Source organism: Xenopus laevis, chromosome 6L, assembly GCF_017654675.1.
Source record: "Xenopus laevis strain J_2021 chromosome 6L, Xenopus_laevis_v10.1, whole genome shotgun sequence".
NCBI lineage: Eukaryota > Metazoa > Chordata > Amphibia > Anura > Pipidae > Xenopus > Xenopus laevis.
Window position 1 is genome coordinate 44,914,877 of NC_054381.1, and position 15,723 is coordinate 44,930,599.

Here is a 15,723-nt window from a genome sequence, read left to right on the forward strand (position 1 = left end):
CCTTGAAATAAATAAATCTGCTCCTTTGAAGGACATGTAAACCGCCCACACAAAAATGTAATGACTGAAGAGCCTCTTTGAAATCTGTAATTACTTGCCACTCTGGTTGTTCTAAGCAGGTTAATAGTAAGGTTGCAGCATCCCCTTAATCACGTAGGATTCCTTCTTCTCCTCCTCTAACCCACTCTGCCCCCTCCCTCAGGAATTTCCTTTGGCTGTTGGCTCATGAGCATGCTCAGTTCTTCTCAACTCAGATTGATAAACACACACACTCCAGTCTAGCAGCCAATGAAGAGATGGCATTTCTGGTTCCCATAGAAACTCTGCTCTGATCCTATTTTTAAATCCTAACCCCGCTATCCTGAGCTCAGAGTAACCATTACAGTGCTCAATCCTAGCAGAACTTGTCATCATAGTAAACACCTGTTTATGCCTGCATTCTTCAATTGAATGAAATGTATGTGCAGTTTGCAGATATAAATGCAGTGATAATTTGTTTTAGGGAATGTAATGGCACTGGCAAATGAAGGGGATGTATGCAGTACACATAATGCCATTTGGGTGAGGGAAATGTGCTCAACTTAAGAGGTTTATTTTTCAGAAATATATCCATTCGAAGAGAAAATTATAAAGGAACCGTTTCAGTGCTGTAGTGGTGGTAGATCTAATAAAAACTAGATCCATAATCAGTAAACAATGGGAACACCTACAAGAAGGCAAGGGCCTACACCCTTCCATTAGACCCACCTCCTAAGAAAAGGTATCTGGCCATGCAGAAGATCCAACCATGGGCTGAATTGTAGGCTTGGGCATTCCATAACAGCACCTAGCTTTCTCGTTATAGAATGACAAATCTAGAAATGTAATATATTTCACTGTTCGCTACTTTATTTCAAATAATTTTGTAAAACCGGACTAAACAAATTGTGGATATATAAAAAAAACAAAAAATCTAAAACAAGAAAGCGGACATTTTATTTTTCAACCCATATATGTTTATCAATTAAAAAATTAGTCAGCTTCTAATTGGTTTGGCTTTTAAGAACGGTTAGTAAAATAAATGTAATTGAAACAAGTGAGCAGAGCTGGACATACACTGCAAGACACGGTCATGTGATAGACTTTTTAAATAAATTGGCATTTGTGGAAGATAAAAAACTATCAATCGTAATCGTGCTACAGCAAAATTCATTAATTAATAATTCAACCCATAAGCACATGAACCAAGGCTTTGATGATATAGTCATTGCTTCCATCCATGCAATTTGTAAACTTTGATTCAAGTAACTCATGGGCACAATTAATATTAGGCTTCAGTACCAATCATCACTTCTGAGTTCTACTGTACTTGGAATCTGACCAACCAAAATATAAAAAAAACACTTAGAGCTCATCATGAACATATGTGAATTCTCTAGCAGATATGAATCCATCGCTGTCTTCATCTTCTTTTTCAAATATGCTTTCAACTAAAACCTCATGATGGGTCTCATTGACATCAGTTCCGTGCTTACTGAATTCATTTTTCAAATACGCCTTTACCTTGGTAGGAGAAAAGTGTAATAAAGTTATACAGTACCAGCACAAACAGCAGAAGCAGATTATAAAAGTCTATTAAATTCTCAACTGATAAATTAAATTAGTCTCAGGGACTGGGCTGTTTCCAAATTGTGGGGCTGGCCCAGAGCAGCTTCTGGTGGGACCCAGCATAAAGGCCCACCGGGGAAGGCTCTGGAAGAATGGCAATTATTTCTATTAGATACTCCTGGATTTCCAGCTTGAATATCAATTAGGGAGAGTTGTATCCTTGATAAAACACATTTTCTTTGCTATTAGATAAAAGGGCTCATGTTAAAGGGGGAAAAAAAAAATACCCTTTTGATATGAGCTCATGTTTAGAGACCTGCACGGGTCTAATCAGAAGACCCTACCCGGACTCGCTGACCCAAAACCGCTACTCAACCCGACCTGGCTCGGATCCTCCATTTAAATACATACGCCCGCCCCCACGTCACAAAAGGGGCGGGCAGGCACAAATCTATAAATGGAGGAGCCGGAAGCTGGAAGGGTTAGGTCGCGGTGGGGAGAGTGGAAAGAACCACTCAACACGAACCTGCCCCGAAGACTTGATGCAGCAGCTGGCCCAAACCAGACCGACCCACACATCACTATTGCACACACACACACACATATACATACATATACATATACATATATATAAAATATACACACACGAAAATGAGATAAAAAAAAAAAAACATAATAAAAAATATATTTATATATAATAAAAAATTCACCTCTTCTTTAGATAATTTCCAGTCATCATTAAGGTCCATTTCTTGGAATGACTCGTGAGATCTTGGTCCATTTCTAATTTCCATGAGGTCAATTTGGAAAATAAGTGTACTTTCTGGAGGGATTTTTCCTACAAAAAATAAAGTTTGTTTGATGCCTGATGGTAAACAAATCCTATAATCTGGTTTCCTGAACTTGCATCACACATAGGGGCAAATTCACTAAAATGCGAAGTTTCGCCAGGGCTCCGCAAATTCACTAAAATCCGAAGTTGCGCACAGGGGTAGCGTAAGGTTGCGAAGTTGCGCTAGCGTTGTTTCGCTATATAAAGCGAAGTTGCGCTAGCGAAGGCTAATTTGCATACGGCGCGAAATTCAAATTTCAATGGAGGAACACGTATCTGCACTACAAATGCCTAGAAAACCTTCAGATCTGTAAATAAAAATTTTATTTTGCCCTACACATGTGGCCACTGTCTAGGTAACTTGCCATGAGTCAGGAAATGTAGGGGGGAGGAAGGGGAGCCCCAAAAATTTTTTCGATCTTTTTCAGCCATCATGTAGAAAACACGCCAGCGTTTTTTGGGACTTAGAAAAATTTTTGACTTTTTTTGAAACAATCCCTATCTACTCTATTGCGCTTCGCCAGGTCTGAGGTGGCGAAGGAAATCTAGCGTAAAAGGTAGCGTTCGCTACACTGCGCAAGTTAGTGAATTTGCGTAGTTTCGTCGCTAGCGAAGATTCGCCTGGCGTAAGGTTGCGAAGTAACACTAGCGAAACTACGCCAGCGTTCGTTAGTGAATTTGCGCAGTAGCGAAAATGCCAAACGCTAGCGAATTAACGCTAGCGTTCGGCGCTTCGCGCCTTAGTGAATTTGCCCCATAGAGCGAAGGGAATCATTTAAGTGATACGGACACTCACTAAAATCATGAATTTATTATACCAGAGGATGGAAAAGTCCAAATCTGAAAATTCTGCATCTCAGACCTGTCGAGGTTGCAGAGAAGTCAATGGGAGAAATTCCAATGATTTTTTGATGTGCGCTGGGTTTCGTGCAATACCCGAGGTTTTCAGAGTTTTCAGGTAAAAATCTGAGTTTTAGGTTAAAAATTGTTCACCAATTGGTCTACTGTTGCAAGTAATTGTTACTTAAAGTTTCTAAACATGACTGTTTTGCCAACCTGTCTGTCCCAACTCAACGCATCAGTTTTGGATGCAAAGTGTTGTAGTTTAAAACATCTGGATGGCTGCTGGTTGCTCATCTATGATCTATAGCAGTGCTGTCAAATTGGCGGCAAGCGCCCCCCACATAAAAATCTACCTACTGTGACAGTTTACCTTGTGTAATCTTTAAAAAGGTGTCTGTACGGAGATTAACTGCATTCAGGCAACAAAGGCCCGGGCCTAGGGCTCAGTGCCGGGCCACGCTGGGCAGAAGCGCACAAATCGCGAAAAGTCGGCAAGAGAAGGGAACCGGACTTGGGGTAGGCAACAGAGGATGTACGTGCCTACTTTGCCTACCCCTAGTTCCGGCCCTGCTAGGGCTGCAAACATTGGGGGTGGGTGGGAATTTGAAACAACGGTTTAAATCCTCCACCCACCAAAGGAAGCTATCGAGCAGGGCCAGAAGCATCAAAGGGAGACTATTGTGAGTGTTGGGGGTGGGTGGGAGCAGGGGAGGGCTGTCTGGTCAGGTGCAAACGCAGGGGGTCGGATAGGTTGTGAGTGGGGGACGGACTAGTGGAGCAGCAACTTTAAATCCGGCCGTGCCTGCATCGTTAACACCTCAAATTCAGATAGTAAATTGCATTGTTCACACCTGTAACGCCTCTTTTGTTCAACCCCTAAAGCCCTGGACTGTTCACAGACACAGACTGAACTTGGCGACATTGTTCACATCTCATATAAACTGCTGGAGGGGTACCAGAAATGTTTCACGGTTTGTAGCACAGTATGAACTGATCATCTTAGAGTGGCCCGATGGGTTTCCCTGTCTCCTACTGTATTCTGCCTGCCCTATGCTCCCTGTATGTGTGTGCGCCATACTCTGCCTGTCCCTATGCTCCCAGGGTGTGCCATACTGTGCCTGCCTTATGCCCCCTATGGGACAGGAGCCTGGTAGGGGTTTGTTCTGGAGGGCGGTTAGCATTTGGAAATTGTAGTTAGGGGCCCCTAAGATGTGCTGGGGGTTGCTGTGATGACAAACTTTTTTCACATAAGAATGATATCCCTGCAGTGAACATCATGCACACCTCCCAACATTATAATAACAGAAAGGGACAAAAAGATCTGTCCCTTTGTGACTTTTGACCATGCCCATTTTGTGGCCACACACCCTAAATACCATGTCCAGTTTACAAAATCTGGCATATTATGGAAAGTTTGGAAACATTTTTTGGGGCTTTTAGGGTCATATTTTATGTGGTATTACAGTTTTGCTAATGAAGGTAAATTGCCCTTTAAAGGAGAACTAAACCCTTTTTAATAAAATCCCCTACATAGAACACCTTCCTGCTCCCCCCCCCAGCCTAGATGTTACCCTGGTAAATGCCCCTAACTCTTTACTTACCCCTCGTTGCAGATTCAGGGCATCAGAGTTCACGGGCGCCATCTGCTTCTCTTCGGTAATCTTCAGGAAGAGAGCGGCGTGTCAGTGCATGTGCAGTTGGCGCAATCTCTGATGCCCTGAATCTGCAATGAGGGCTAAGTAAAGAGTTAGGGGCATTTACCCAGGGTCAAAGGCTGGGGGGAGCAGGGAGGGGGGTCTATGTAGGGTAGGGGATTTTAATAAAAAGGGTTTGGTTCTCCTTTAAGCTGAAAGTCTCAGTTCTCCCAAGAGAACTGCTCATCTTAAAAATAGTTACAAGTGTATTTCAGTGCAGGTGCAGTGTATTCTGACCTCTCTGCCAAAAATCCTTATTTAATCAAGTTTCAGAAACTTTGAATCTTTTTCTGGTGTCAGTGCAGAAGATCAAAGAGAAACTTGGGACATTTCTGTAACAATCCAGGACTGCAGGATGAGCTGTGAAAATCAGGACTGTCCTGCGAAAAACGGGACAGTCGGGAGGTATGAACACCAACAATTTGGTTTTTTGGTGTGCTACCATAATTAATGTGGACATGGTCTTAAAAGTTATTGTGGTAACATGGATATGGTTTAGTGATTAGAACAGTTTTTTTGGAAATGTCGAGGCTTATATATGCCCCCTTAAATAAAGCTGCACACAGGGTCACAAAACAAACCCAGAAGCTATATTTCCTGAGCTCCCTCTAATGATGTAGAAGAGAGAGCTGCAATGAGAGAGTTGAAGTCAGTGGGACTCCCCAGTTAAATGAGGCCTATTCATTCAGTGAAAAAGGCAGGAATGTTCTTCAAAATCAGTGACCGCGCGCTGTGTCTGAACAATGCCAACTCTGTTCTGCTGCAAATTCAGCCCAATTATAACAACTACCTCTGTCCTTAGCCAGTGACAGTAACGTAACTATGCAGTGTCGGGCCCGGGTGCAGATCGGCTGTGCAAATAAAAAATGTTTCTAATATAGTTAGCCAAAAACGCAGTCTATAAAGACTGGAGTACCTGGATGTGTAAAAGAACACAACTTCCTGCTTTTCAGCTCTCTAACACCGAGTTAGTCAGCAACTTTAAGGGGGGGGGGCACATGGGACATAACTGTTCAGTGAGTTTGCAAGTGACCCTTAACATTCAGCTCAGATTCAAAAGCAAATAGTTATGACCCATGTGACCCCCCCCCTCAAGTCAATGATCGTTAGTTACTGCCTGGTAACCAATCAGTGGAAACCAAGAGAGATGCAAAGCAGGAAGTAGTGTTCTGGCTATTATGTTAGACATCCAGTCACTCAAGCCTTTATACATTACATTTTTGGCTAACTATATTAGAAACATTTTTTATTTTGCACAGCCTATTTACACAGTTTTTATACTGAACAATTCCTTTAAAGAGGTGTAAGTGGAGTTTTCACCCTGAATGCAACTGTACATCCAATATTGCATGCCCTAACAGTCTCTATTGGAATACATTAGTATATTAGTCCTTTTGTTTAAGGTGCAACGCAAGCCAAATGTAATATATAAGTAGAGTCTTACCAGTTATAACCAGTGCAGATGGAAAGTAAGTGAGGGAAACGGGTGTGCATTAGTTCTGAGTGAGAGTTGGTGCTTTTCTAGAAGATCATTCATGCAGGAAAGCAACCCACTTCTAATTCAGCATAAAACAGATAAACAAGTTAGTAGATTCCATTACATGTTCTAGCATTTAAAGTGTGGAAAAGGGAAGAAAATACAGAGGAATCATGCACTACTGTTACATAATCTGGGTGAGCCAGGACAGAGTTTCACTTAAAGGAAAACTATACCCACCAAACAATGTAGGTCTCTAAAAATATATTGAATAAAACATTTTCATATGAATATACTTTTTTTGTAGTATATGCCATTGGGTAATCGTACATTTGAAAAAAAATAAGGGCAGCCCCTTGGGATCCTAGGATCCACAGTGCACACAAACAAACCATACATGTTAGGTCACATGAGCCAATTACCAGACAGAGTTCTGTCTTGCTTCCACACTTCTTCCTGTTTCATTATTTCTGGTCAGGTGATCTGAGGCAACACACAGACCATCACAAAATAGTGGTTTAAGGCACGAGATATAAAAGTGCAATATTTATTTAAATATACACACACACCAGTTTGGTAAGATTCTTTAATATGCCACTTCATTTTAAATATAAGCTATCTTTAAGCATTCATTTTGGGGGTATAGTCTTCCTTTAATGATTGGTCACTAGTAATGTGTGGGTTGAGAAAAATTCAACCCGCCCCTAACCTGGCGCACCTCCTAATTTATAGATCCGTATTTGAACTGCCCCCACTTTGACAACACTAGTGACCAATCGTTAAAGGGAAAACTATACTGCCAAAATGAATACTTAAGCAACACACAGTTTATACCAAATTAAGTGGCATATTAAAGAATCTTACCAAACGTTAACTGAATTTTTGGGAACATTACCTATTTTGCATAAATATGCAGGGACAGATTACCCATTAGGCAGATAGGAAACAGTCTAGGGCCCACCTCATGCAAGGGGCCCTCAACAGGGCCAGAGGATACATGATAAATTCATTCTTTATTTAGAACGGAACATTTTATACACTCTGCTTTTAAATATGCTGCTTTCTGCTAAATCATGGGCATTAAAGAGATATATAAAAAGAAAACAAAGCACTGGATAGCAGAAAAGAAGGCGGGGGGACAAAAGTGGGATGAGTTAGGGGATTAGTGCAGGCGACTTTTCATTGTAGCCTATGGGAAAAAACGCTGAGGCAGTTCTCCCCGAATCTCCTCGTGTGGACTAGACCTTAAAAAAGAATAATGGACACAAAATGAAAATGAGGACAGCTTGACAGAAGCAACGATAAAGGAGAATAAATGGGGGTTTGCAATGTTTCCTAACTGCAGACAAAAGAGAAACCTATGGCAATCCAATGATTATCCCAACCAAGAAAAGATCTTATGTATTTGCAGCTGAGAAAGAGAGTGAAGCTAGAAAATGCAGTTACCTTTCCCTTCTTTTCCGTAACCGAGAGCTGAGGGCACAATCAATTTTCTTTTCTCTCCAACACACATGTCCTGGAGGCCTTTATCCCACCCTTTAATAACTTCTTTCATTCCAAGTGTAAACCACACAGGTTGCCCATTGTTGTCCTTGTAACTGCAAGATATAAAGACACAGATCTATGAAGATTCTCATTTATCCCGGTCATGATATACAGTTTCTAGTAGAATTAAGGCAAAGACAACTGGACATTTAGGGTGAGGTCACACATGCCGTTTTTACATTGCGTTTTTAAAAATGTGCAGCCGTGTGTAAATACGCACAAACTGAAGTCCTACTGAAAATGATGGAATACGACCTATAACAATTCCCACGGTGTACTTGCGAGCCAACGTCCACCACGCAACGCCAGAATTTGCGTATTTCAGCAGAAAAGCCAATACGCAGAGGAAACACCATATTATTGAACTCTATGGGATCCACAGGTTTGGAAATAGATTTAGCTGAATTACGCTGCATATTTTCAATACGGTGGCCAAACTTTCACGAGATTAATTGTGCATATATGTATTTGCGGCTTTGTATGCTGGTAATGTAATTATGTATATTGACGACCAGTACTGCTACATCTTGCATGTAAATTGCTTTTACACTTGCCTTTTTTTCCCCACATTTACAAAATTCTTCAAAATGGAATTGTGGGAAATGAGGAAAAACAGAAATGCATGTTGGGAAAAGAATACTACAGGCTTAAAAACGCATATTATCATGCCTGTTGGTTTTTATTGGTGTATTTACGCTTGACTGCGTTTTTTTTTTAAAAAAACGAAACATAAAAAAAGCCACGTGTGACCTCGCTCATAGAAGGTTTATTTCCCCTTGAAAACGCTTCACCACTCATAAGTGTGGCTTCTTCAGTTCAACTGATGTGGTAGGGAATTCACAGGCATTTAAACCCTTGAGGGTAGTAAAGTTGCACATATTCAATCACAATGGTTCCACTGAACTTAAGTAAGGTGTGGGCTGAAACTCACATATACGAGATCCAGTTACAATGGTATCATGATTTTCATTGAGGAAGGTGTTAAATCTTTCAATGTACATGACTAGAAGTGTAAATTGTTGTGAAGCCGCCAGGCTAAGGATTTGTCAAAGAGGCATTGTAGGTTGATATATATACATCTCTATCTAGCCACTGCACTGGTCATATGGGTCCAGAGGCTGAAACTTATTTTGCATAGATTTTAAATTTCGGACTGTAGGTGGCAGCAGCCCATAATGTTGGCCACAGACAGACATCCACTGAGAAGTATTTTGAAGGTGGGGGGATGTCCTAGGCCCTATAATGTTTGCTTATTTAGATAAGGGATTACTATATAGAGACATCAGGTATAAAAAAAAACAAATGTAGTTCTGAAGTTTTATTATATTATTAACTGTTAAATTTTAGGCTTTATAGAGAGAAGATAAAAATTAAAGGAATAAGGGTTTGTGGGGAAAGGATGAAAGAATTGGGGGTATGAGGATAAGAAAACATTTATATATATTTGTTAGACTTCAAGGATTTATAGAGAGGAAATGGGAGATAATAAAGGATGATTGGGGTGTGGGGGGGGATTAGGATATGTTATTATATTAATATATTTTTTTTAGCATTTAGACAATAAATTAAAGGGGATTATTATGTGTAAATTCCAATCTAACAGATAAAATAAATAATTATTTACATATAAGCTGTTAAAAAGGGGGCCAGGTGCCTTGTAATCAATGGGTCATGCCTTTGACCCGTTTCCCCCCACCCTGTGCCCAATGGGTTGGGGATAATTATAAAATAAAAAAAAAGCAGGCCTTTAGTCATTTAGAATATGTTAGAATAGAGAGTAATAGAGCGTCCACTATATCGAATGAGGCAGAGGTGAAGAGGGCATGTTGCAAATGGTGTGTTTGTGTAGGAGAAAGGGGTGGGTTGCTTCATTCTGGATCCTAACAATTATTTGCGAAAGCTCCACATTTGAGAAAGCGATTGCCTTTCAATTCCCAATTAAATCAACCCCAAGATATGAAAGGTGGGTGAATGCTCAGTAACACGCTGAAATCCTGGCATGGGATTACTGCTCAAATGCAAACTCAAACTTTTTGTCTGCATGGCTTTGTTGTGTGTGTTGTGAATTGATGACAAATGAAAGCCCTGTGGTTTTTGGACTTTTACCACTACCCTTGAGGTATTTGATCTTGGTCCTCTTGGATTATAACAATCCACAGTTCCCCCAAGTTCTCACTCACCCCTTTCTGACATGTACACTGAGCTTTTATAAGTAACTATATGAGCCTGATTTTCAGGTTGAGTACCTTCCTCCCAGCCACCAGAAATCTGCCCTCACCCTACACCTGTCTGCCAACTTATATGTTCTGTTGCCCTCTCTTTTAGATATGGCTCTTGCTTGTGAGCGGTCTCACCTGGATGCAGTGTAACAGCCTCATCTCATCTATGAACCCAGGGCAGTTCAAGAGGTGGTTCACCTTTAAGGTAACTTTTATAATGTTATAGAACGGCCAATTCTAAACAAATTTTCAATTGGTTTTCATTATTTATTTATTTTTTATAGTTATTTCTCTTTTTCTTCTGATTCTTTGCAGCTTTCAAATGGGCGTCGCTGTACCCTTCTAAAAAACAAATGCTCTGTAAGGCTACAAACGTATTGTTATTGCTACTTTTTATTACTGATCCTTCTATTCAGATCCTCTCCTATTCAAATCAATGCATGGTTGCTAGGGTAATGTGGGCCCTAGTTACCAGATTGCTTAAAATGCAAATTGAAGAACTGCTGAATAAAAAGCTAAATAACTCAAAAACCTTCAATAAGAAAAAATGAAAACCAATTGCAAATTATCTCAGAGTATCACGCTCTACATCATACTAAAAGTTATTTCAAAGGTGAACAACCCCTTTAAAGCTTGAATTTGAGGGATGCACCAAAGTTAATCAATGAATTGATATGTGCATCTCTCTGCTACTATTAATGTGCAGGTACACAATGTTATAACCTGCCTGACGGTAAGGTTGTACCTGGGGCCCCTACAGTCACTGGATGGGTTGTTGGAACTCCTCTAAAAGCACCCAGACATAGGGTGGCCAGGTCACAGCAGCCGAACGTTCTTCTCTTTTTTTTTTTTAAATTCGGGTAGTTTATTGAGTGTATAAAAGTAGCAGTTTACAAAATAAAATCAAAACAAGGAAGAACAATGTATCACAAGTTACATGTCATAGACAAAAAATATTGCAGAAAATACAACCATCGCCATCACTACTAGGCACAACAGTTCACATCTGTATTATTACATCTGCCACCTTCCCTGAGACCTGACAGATTAACCTGCTAGAAGTTGTCTTGGGTGTTGGGGGTAAAGGTCGGTCCAGGGACCCCAAATTTTTTGAAATTTGATGGGGACTCCCCTTTTTAGGTACATTAAGCATTCAGTGTTACAGGTATCCTGCATTATTGCTTTCCAGGAAGAGAAGGTAGGAGGAGCCACCGCTCTCCAATTCTGAGTAATTAACCTTTTAGCTAGTAGTAAGGCTTCAAGAAGGAAAAGTGACTGATGATGAGTCAGCTTCAAGTCTTGAATTATGGCCAGGATGCACACCTTTGGCAACCTGGTAATGGTCACCTGGAGCACCGCATCTAATGTGTCGAGAATTTTCCTCCAGTATGTAGAGAGCTTATTACAGCTCCACAGCATGTGCAACAAAGTCCCCTTTTCCAAAGCACATCTAGTGCAAACATCCGGGGTGCTGGCACTAATATAATGAAGTCTGACAGGGGTGTAGTAAGCCCTATGGAGAATATACAGTTGAATTAGCCGTAATCTATGGTTGGGGGATACTAACTGAGGGGATTCCTGCGCTTCCTGCCACTCCTCATCCAAGATGGTGCCCACATCTACTTCCCATTTTGACCGTAGCCCATCTAGGTTGTTTTTGTGTACTTCTTGTAGCAACTTAGCATATAGCACTGTGACCAGACCTTTCGTATGCCCTCTCTTAATGTACAGCAAAATGGGGTGCGTGGATAGCGATAAGTCATGGTTTTTGTGTGTGGCATTGAGAGCACGGCTGAGCTTGTGAAAGGTCAGCCATTGGGTATGTGGAACCTGAAATTGGTCCTTTAATTGCGCAAAAGAAATTGCTTTGCCATCAAGCCACACATCACCTAACGTATGCACGCCACGGTCCGACCACAGACTCATCGGGCCTAGTTTTAACAGGAGGGGGTAATCTCGGTTGTTCCATACCGGTGTAAGTGGGTCAGTGGCAGGAGAATTAAGAAGAGTGTTTGCCATTTTCCACACCCTACGTAGGGGAACGTTCTTCTCTAGCAACAAACTAAAATGCAACCCTGGCAAAAAACAAAAATCAAAGCAGCCCACATGTATGCAAGTCATGCGCTTGCACTCAGCACCACTTTCTGTGGGTTTAAAACTGCAGTGATCTATATTTATAAACAGTTTCATTTCTTCAATAAAAATTAATAGTGAGGTTATATTGCTGTAGGTGCCAAAATTCAGTTCAGCCAAAAAACAGTTTGGAAGTTAAAGCAAAGATCAAACTGGTTGCTATGGGAAACTGCTCTGGTGCCTTACTAGATCTAGACCATAATAAGGAAGTGGCAGAGTAAAGAGCATATTTGTGTCCCCTTATCGCTAAATCATAATAATAAAGCTCATATACAGTGAAACCTCACTTTTATATTTTGTTTTCTATTTTACAACTGTTGTGTGCCCCCGCTCCAAATGTATAATACATTAGGAATGTCCCTGATTTTACATCATTTTTTTCTGGACCCCTGAAAAACTCAAGATGTTTTACTGTAACCTACTAAATCAAGTATGATGCAGCTATTCAGTATGCTTTAGCATACATTGCTATATTCAGTGTTGTGAATTATCCCTTATATGCCCATCCAGGTGAGACCGCTCACAAGCAACTGCCCATCTTTGTGTGTCCCATGCAACAGAAGAACCCAATAGTGCCCTCAGCAAGATTCACCCCACTATGTGCTGAAAACCTCTCAGAGCAGCACCCTCACCCACATGACTTTTTCAAAGCAGTGAAGTTTAGCTCCCATAACATATACTAGCACCCAATGGAGCACTTTGACTGCTAGTGCTGCTTTCCACCAGATGGCGTCAGGGGTCATAGCACTACATAATGTAACCTTAGTGGTCATGGGGATACATTAAAAAATGTTACTTTGCCAAGTGTAGCCCTAACCAGGCCCGTATATGCCCAATATATAAATGCAGTCCTGGCCATGACCTACTCAACAAACATCACAAACAAATCCCAAAAACAGAACTCCCCCTTCTGAAAAGGCTGCTCACCTTTGAACCTTAGGATAGCATCTGTTCCTTCAGTTAAAATGGCAGGCTCTGGGCTTTACATGCAGGCCTTGAGGAAGATATCCAAATGCAGACACACACCCTGGCCCTCCTGAAGAAACGAGTCCCTGGTGCTCAGCAAAATGGGTATCGGCAACCCATCAACAATACAGAGCAAGAAAGTTCACTGGCACACCGGTGAAGCTGGCAGGGTGAAACCCTTGCTTTAGATTTATTTAGTGCGGCATGCCGCACTAAATAAATCTAAAGCAAGGATTTCACCCTGCCAACATCACCTGTGTGCCAGTGAACTTTCTTGCTCTTTACACTCAGGCCTCATGGGACTGGTCCTGCAAAGCCACACTCATCCAAACTGATCTGTTCTGACCCACTCCCTGTTTTCAGGCACAACCAGAGATCCATATGTCAGGGAAGGACTGGCCTACTTGTTTATATATGCACCAGTACATCACACGGGTTCTTCAGGATATCCAAAGCCCACACATTCAAACTTAGTGCTCCTCTTGCTGACAGTTGGGATCCTGTGGTCCAACATCTTGTAATTAATTGGGCAGTGAGGTTGGGGCAGGCAGGGTCGTGCTAGGTAGGAAACAGCTAAATTGAAGCAGGATGAAAGGCAGAACAGGGACTGAAAATATGGCCCTGGGGCCTGTCCTTGATTTACATTTTAGAACAAGCAGACTCCTATGAGCGAAGAAGTCCCATTTGCCAGAACAGGCAGATTGCCAGTCAGGACACACACACAGACATATATTGTGGAATGCATGGGCTTCACGTTATACCACAGCAGCTAGTATACTTATATAGTACAACTGCCATTCAGTGCCTGGGGAATGTAAAGGGACTGATAGGAATGCTGAAAGGGAGGGTTTCAGGGATAGCTGAACCATACTCTGCAAACAACAGTTTGAATGTGTTTGTTTATTACATCACTTACAGAATTCTGAATATTAGAATATAACGATATGAACATCCTTAGTGATGTGATTTCTATCACATGACACATTGAAATGTGTGTATATAATAAATAAAGTACCCCCTGTTGCCAACTATGAGGATATTAGAAGTCACCTTGGAGTTCCATGACCTGTATAAAAACCACTCAGCCTTGTGTTTTTATATGGTCATGTAACTCCTTGGTAACTTACAATATCCTTATATATTACAAGAGGGGGCACTTTATTCACTATATTATGGTTTGTAAAAAAAAAAAAAAAAAAGGAAGAGATACATATACAGTAGCGTCCACCTACACAACATTAAGGGCCTTATTTATCATAAGGGCCTTATTTATCATAAGAGCCTTATTTGCTGATAATCTTATTTTAAAAAAAAAAGTCAGCAAACTAGAATCCACATTTTGACCTTATTTATTATTTAAAAAGCACGATTTAATCGGATTGGCGGAAAAACACAATAAAATTGAGCGAATCGCTCTATTTTTTCAGGCTTTTTCCCCCGAAAAGCCTGAATTTTTCAGATTTTTGCCTGAAAAGTTTTTTTGGGCTAATTCCAGCACAGACCGCAGAAAATTCCAAATAGGATAGGGACTAGTGATGTGCAGGCCGGCCCGATACCTGCGGGTTTACCAAACTTCGGTTGAGCTCTTCTTTTGCTCTCCACGCCCGCCCCGTCAAATGCCGGCTTTCCGAATTCCGGGTACATCTTTTATAGACCATGCGCCTGCTCACCCCGTCCCTTTTGTGACGTTATTGGCAGGGCGGCGCGGGTCTATGAAAAAGAAACCCAGAAGTCGGATGCGGACGGGCTAAGGTAGGGTCAGGGATATCCCAACCCGCACATCACACTCTCCCATTGACTTATATACAACCAAAGCAGGTCTGAGATTCAGGCTTTTTCCCCATCCTTGGGGTATAATAAACTATAAACATGGAAAAACTCGTCCGTCCGTCCCTAAAAATTAGGATTTTATCTTTAAAAAAAACTCGAGTTATTGACATTCGGACTTTAATAAATTACCCACCCCAGTACAGACACGGAACACGGAACCCGAGGATCAGACAGAAAGGACTCACGTTGAATGAAAGCGCGAGCCGTTCTTCTCCAGGAATCCTTCCGCATGGACCAGCAACAGATCCCCGTTCTTACTCTTCCTCCGGCAGATGAATGGTTTCTCCAAGACCTGGATCTGCACCTCCGGCTCAGGGATGAGCGCCCCACTGGCACAGGCGAACAGCAACGCCACCAGCACGAGCATCATCGCTATTTAATGAACTATATAGTAATGAACCAGCGAGACTAGTGCAAGAATGCCCAGGAGCAGCCCAACCACTCACACACCATTTAAACCCCAGACCCAAAGTACGTGGCACCAGCAACGCAATCCCGCTATTCTCCGCTAGCTGCTGGCCCTTTAATTCCAAGGCGTCTCGGATGATTGGTTGAGGGGGAAAAAAAGGCGTAACTTGCGCTCACGGGGTTGCTGAT

General features: G+C 41.6%; 1 protein-coding gene across 1 annotated transcript; it reads right to left on the minus strand.

Moving 5' to 3' along the window:
- Positions 1 to 866: 866 nt before the first annotated feature.
- fkbp14.L (FKBP prolyl isomerase 14 L homeolog) lies at positions 867 to 15,535 on the minus strand. The gene is given in 4 exon segments (NM_001092871.1): positions 867 to 1,542; positions 2,298 to 2,425; positions 7,880 to 8,031; positions 15,312 to 15,535. Coding segments are annotated over 4 exon segments (621 nt in total). The 5' UTR covers positions 15,494 to 15,535; the 3' UTR covers positions 867 to 1,383.
- Positions 15,536 to 15,723: the final 188 nt, after the last annotated feature.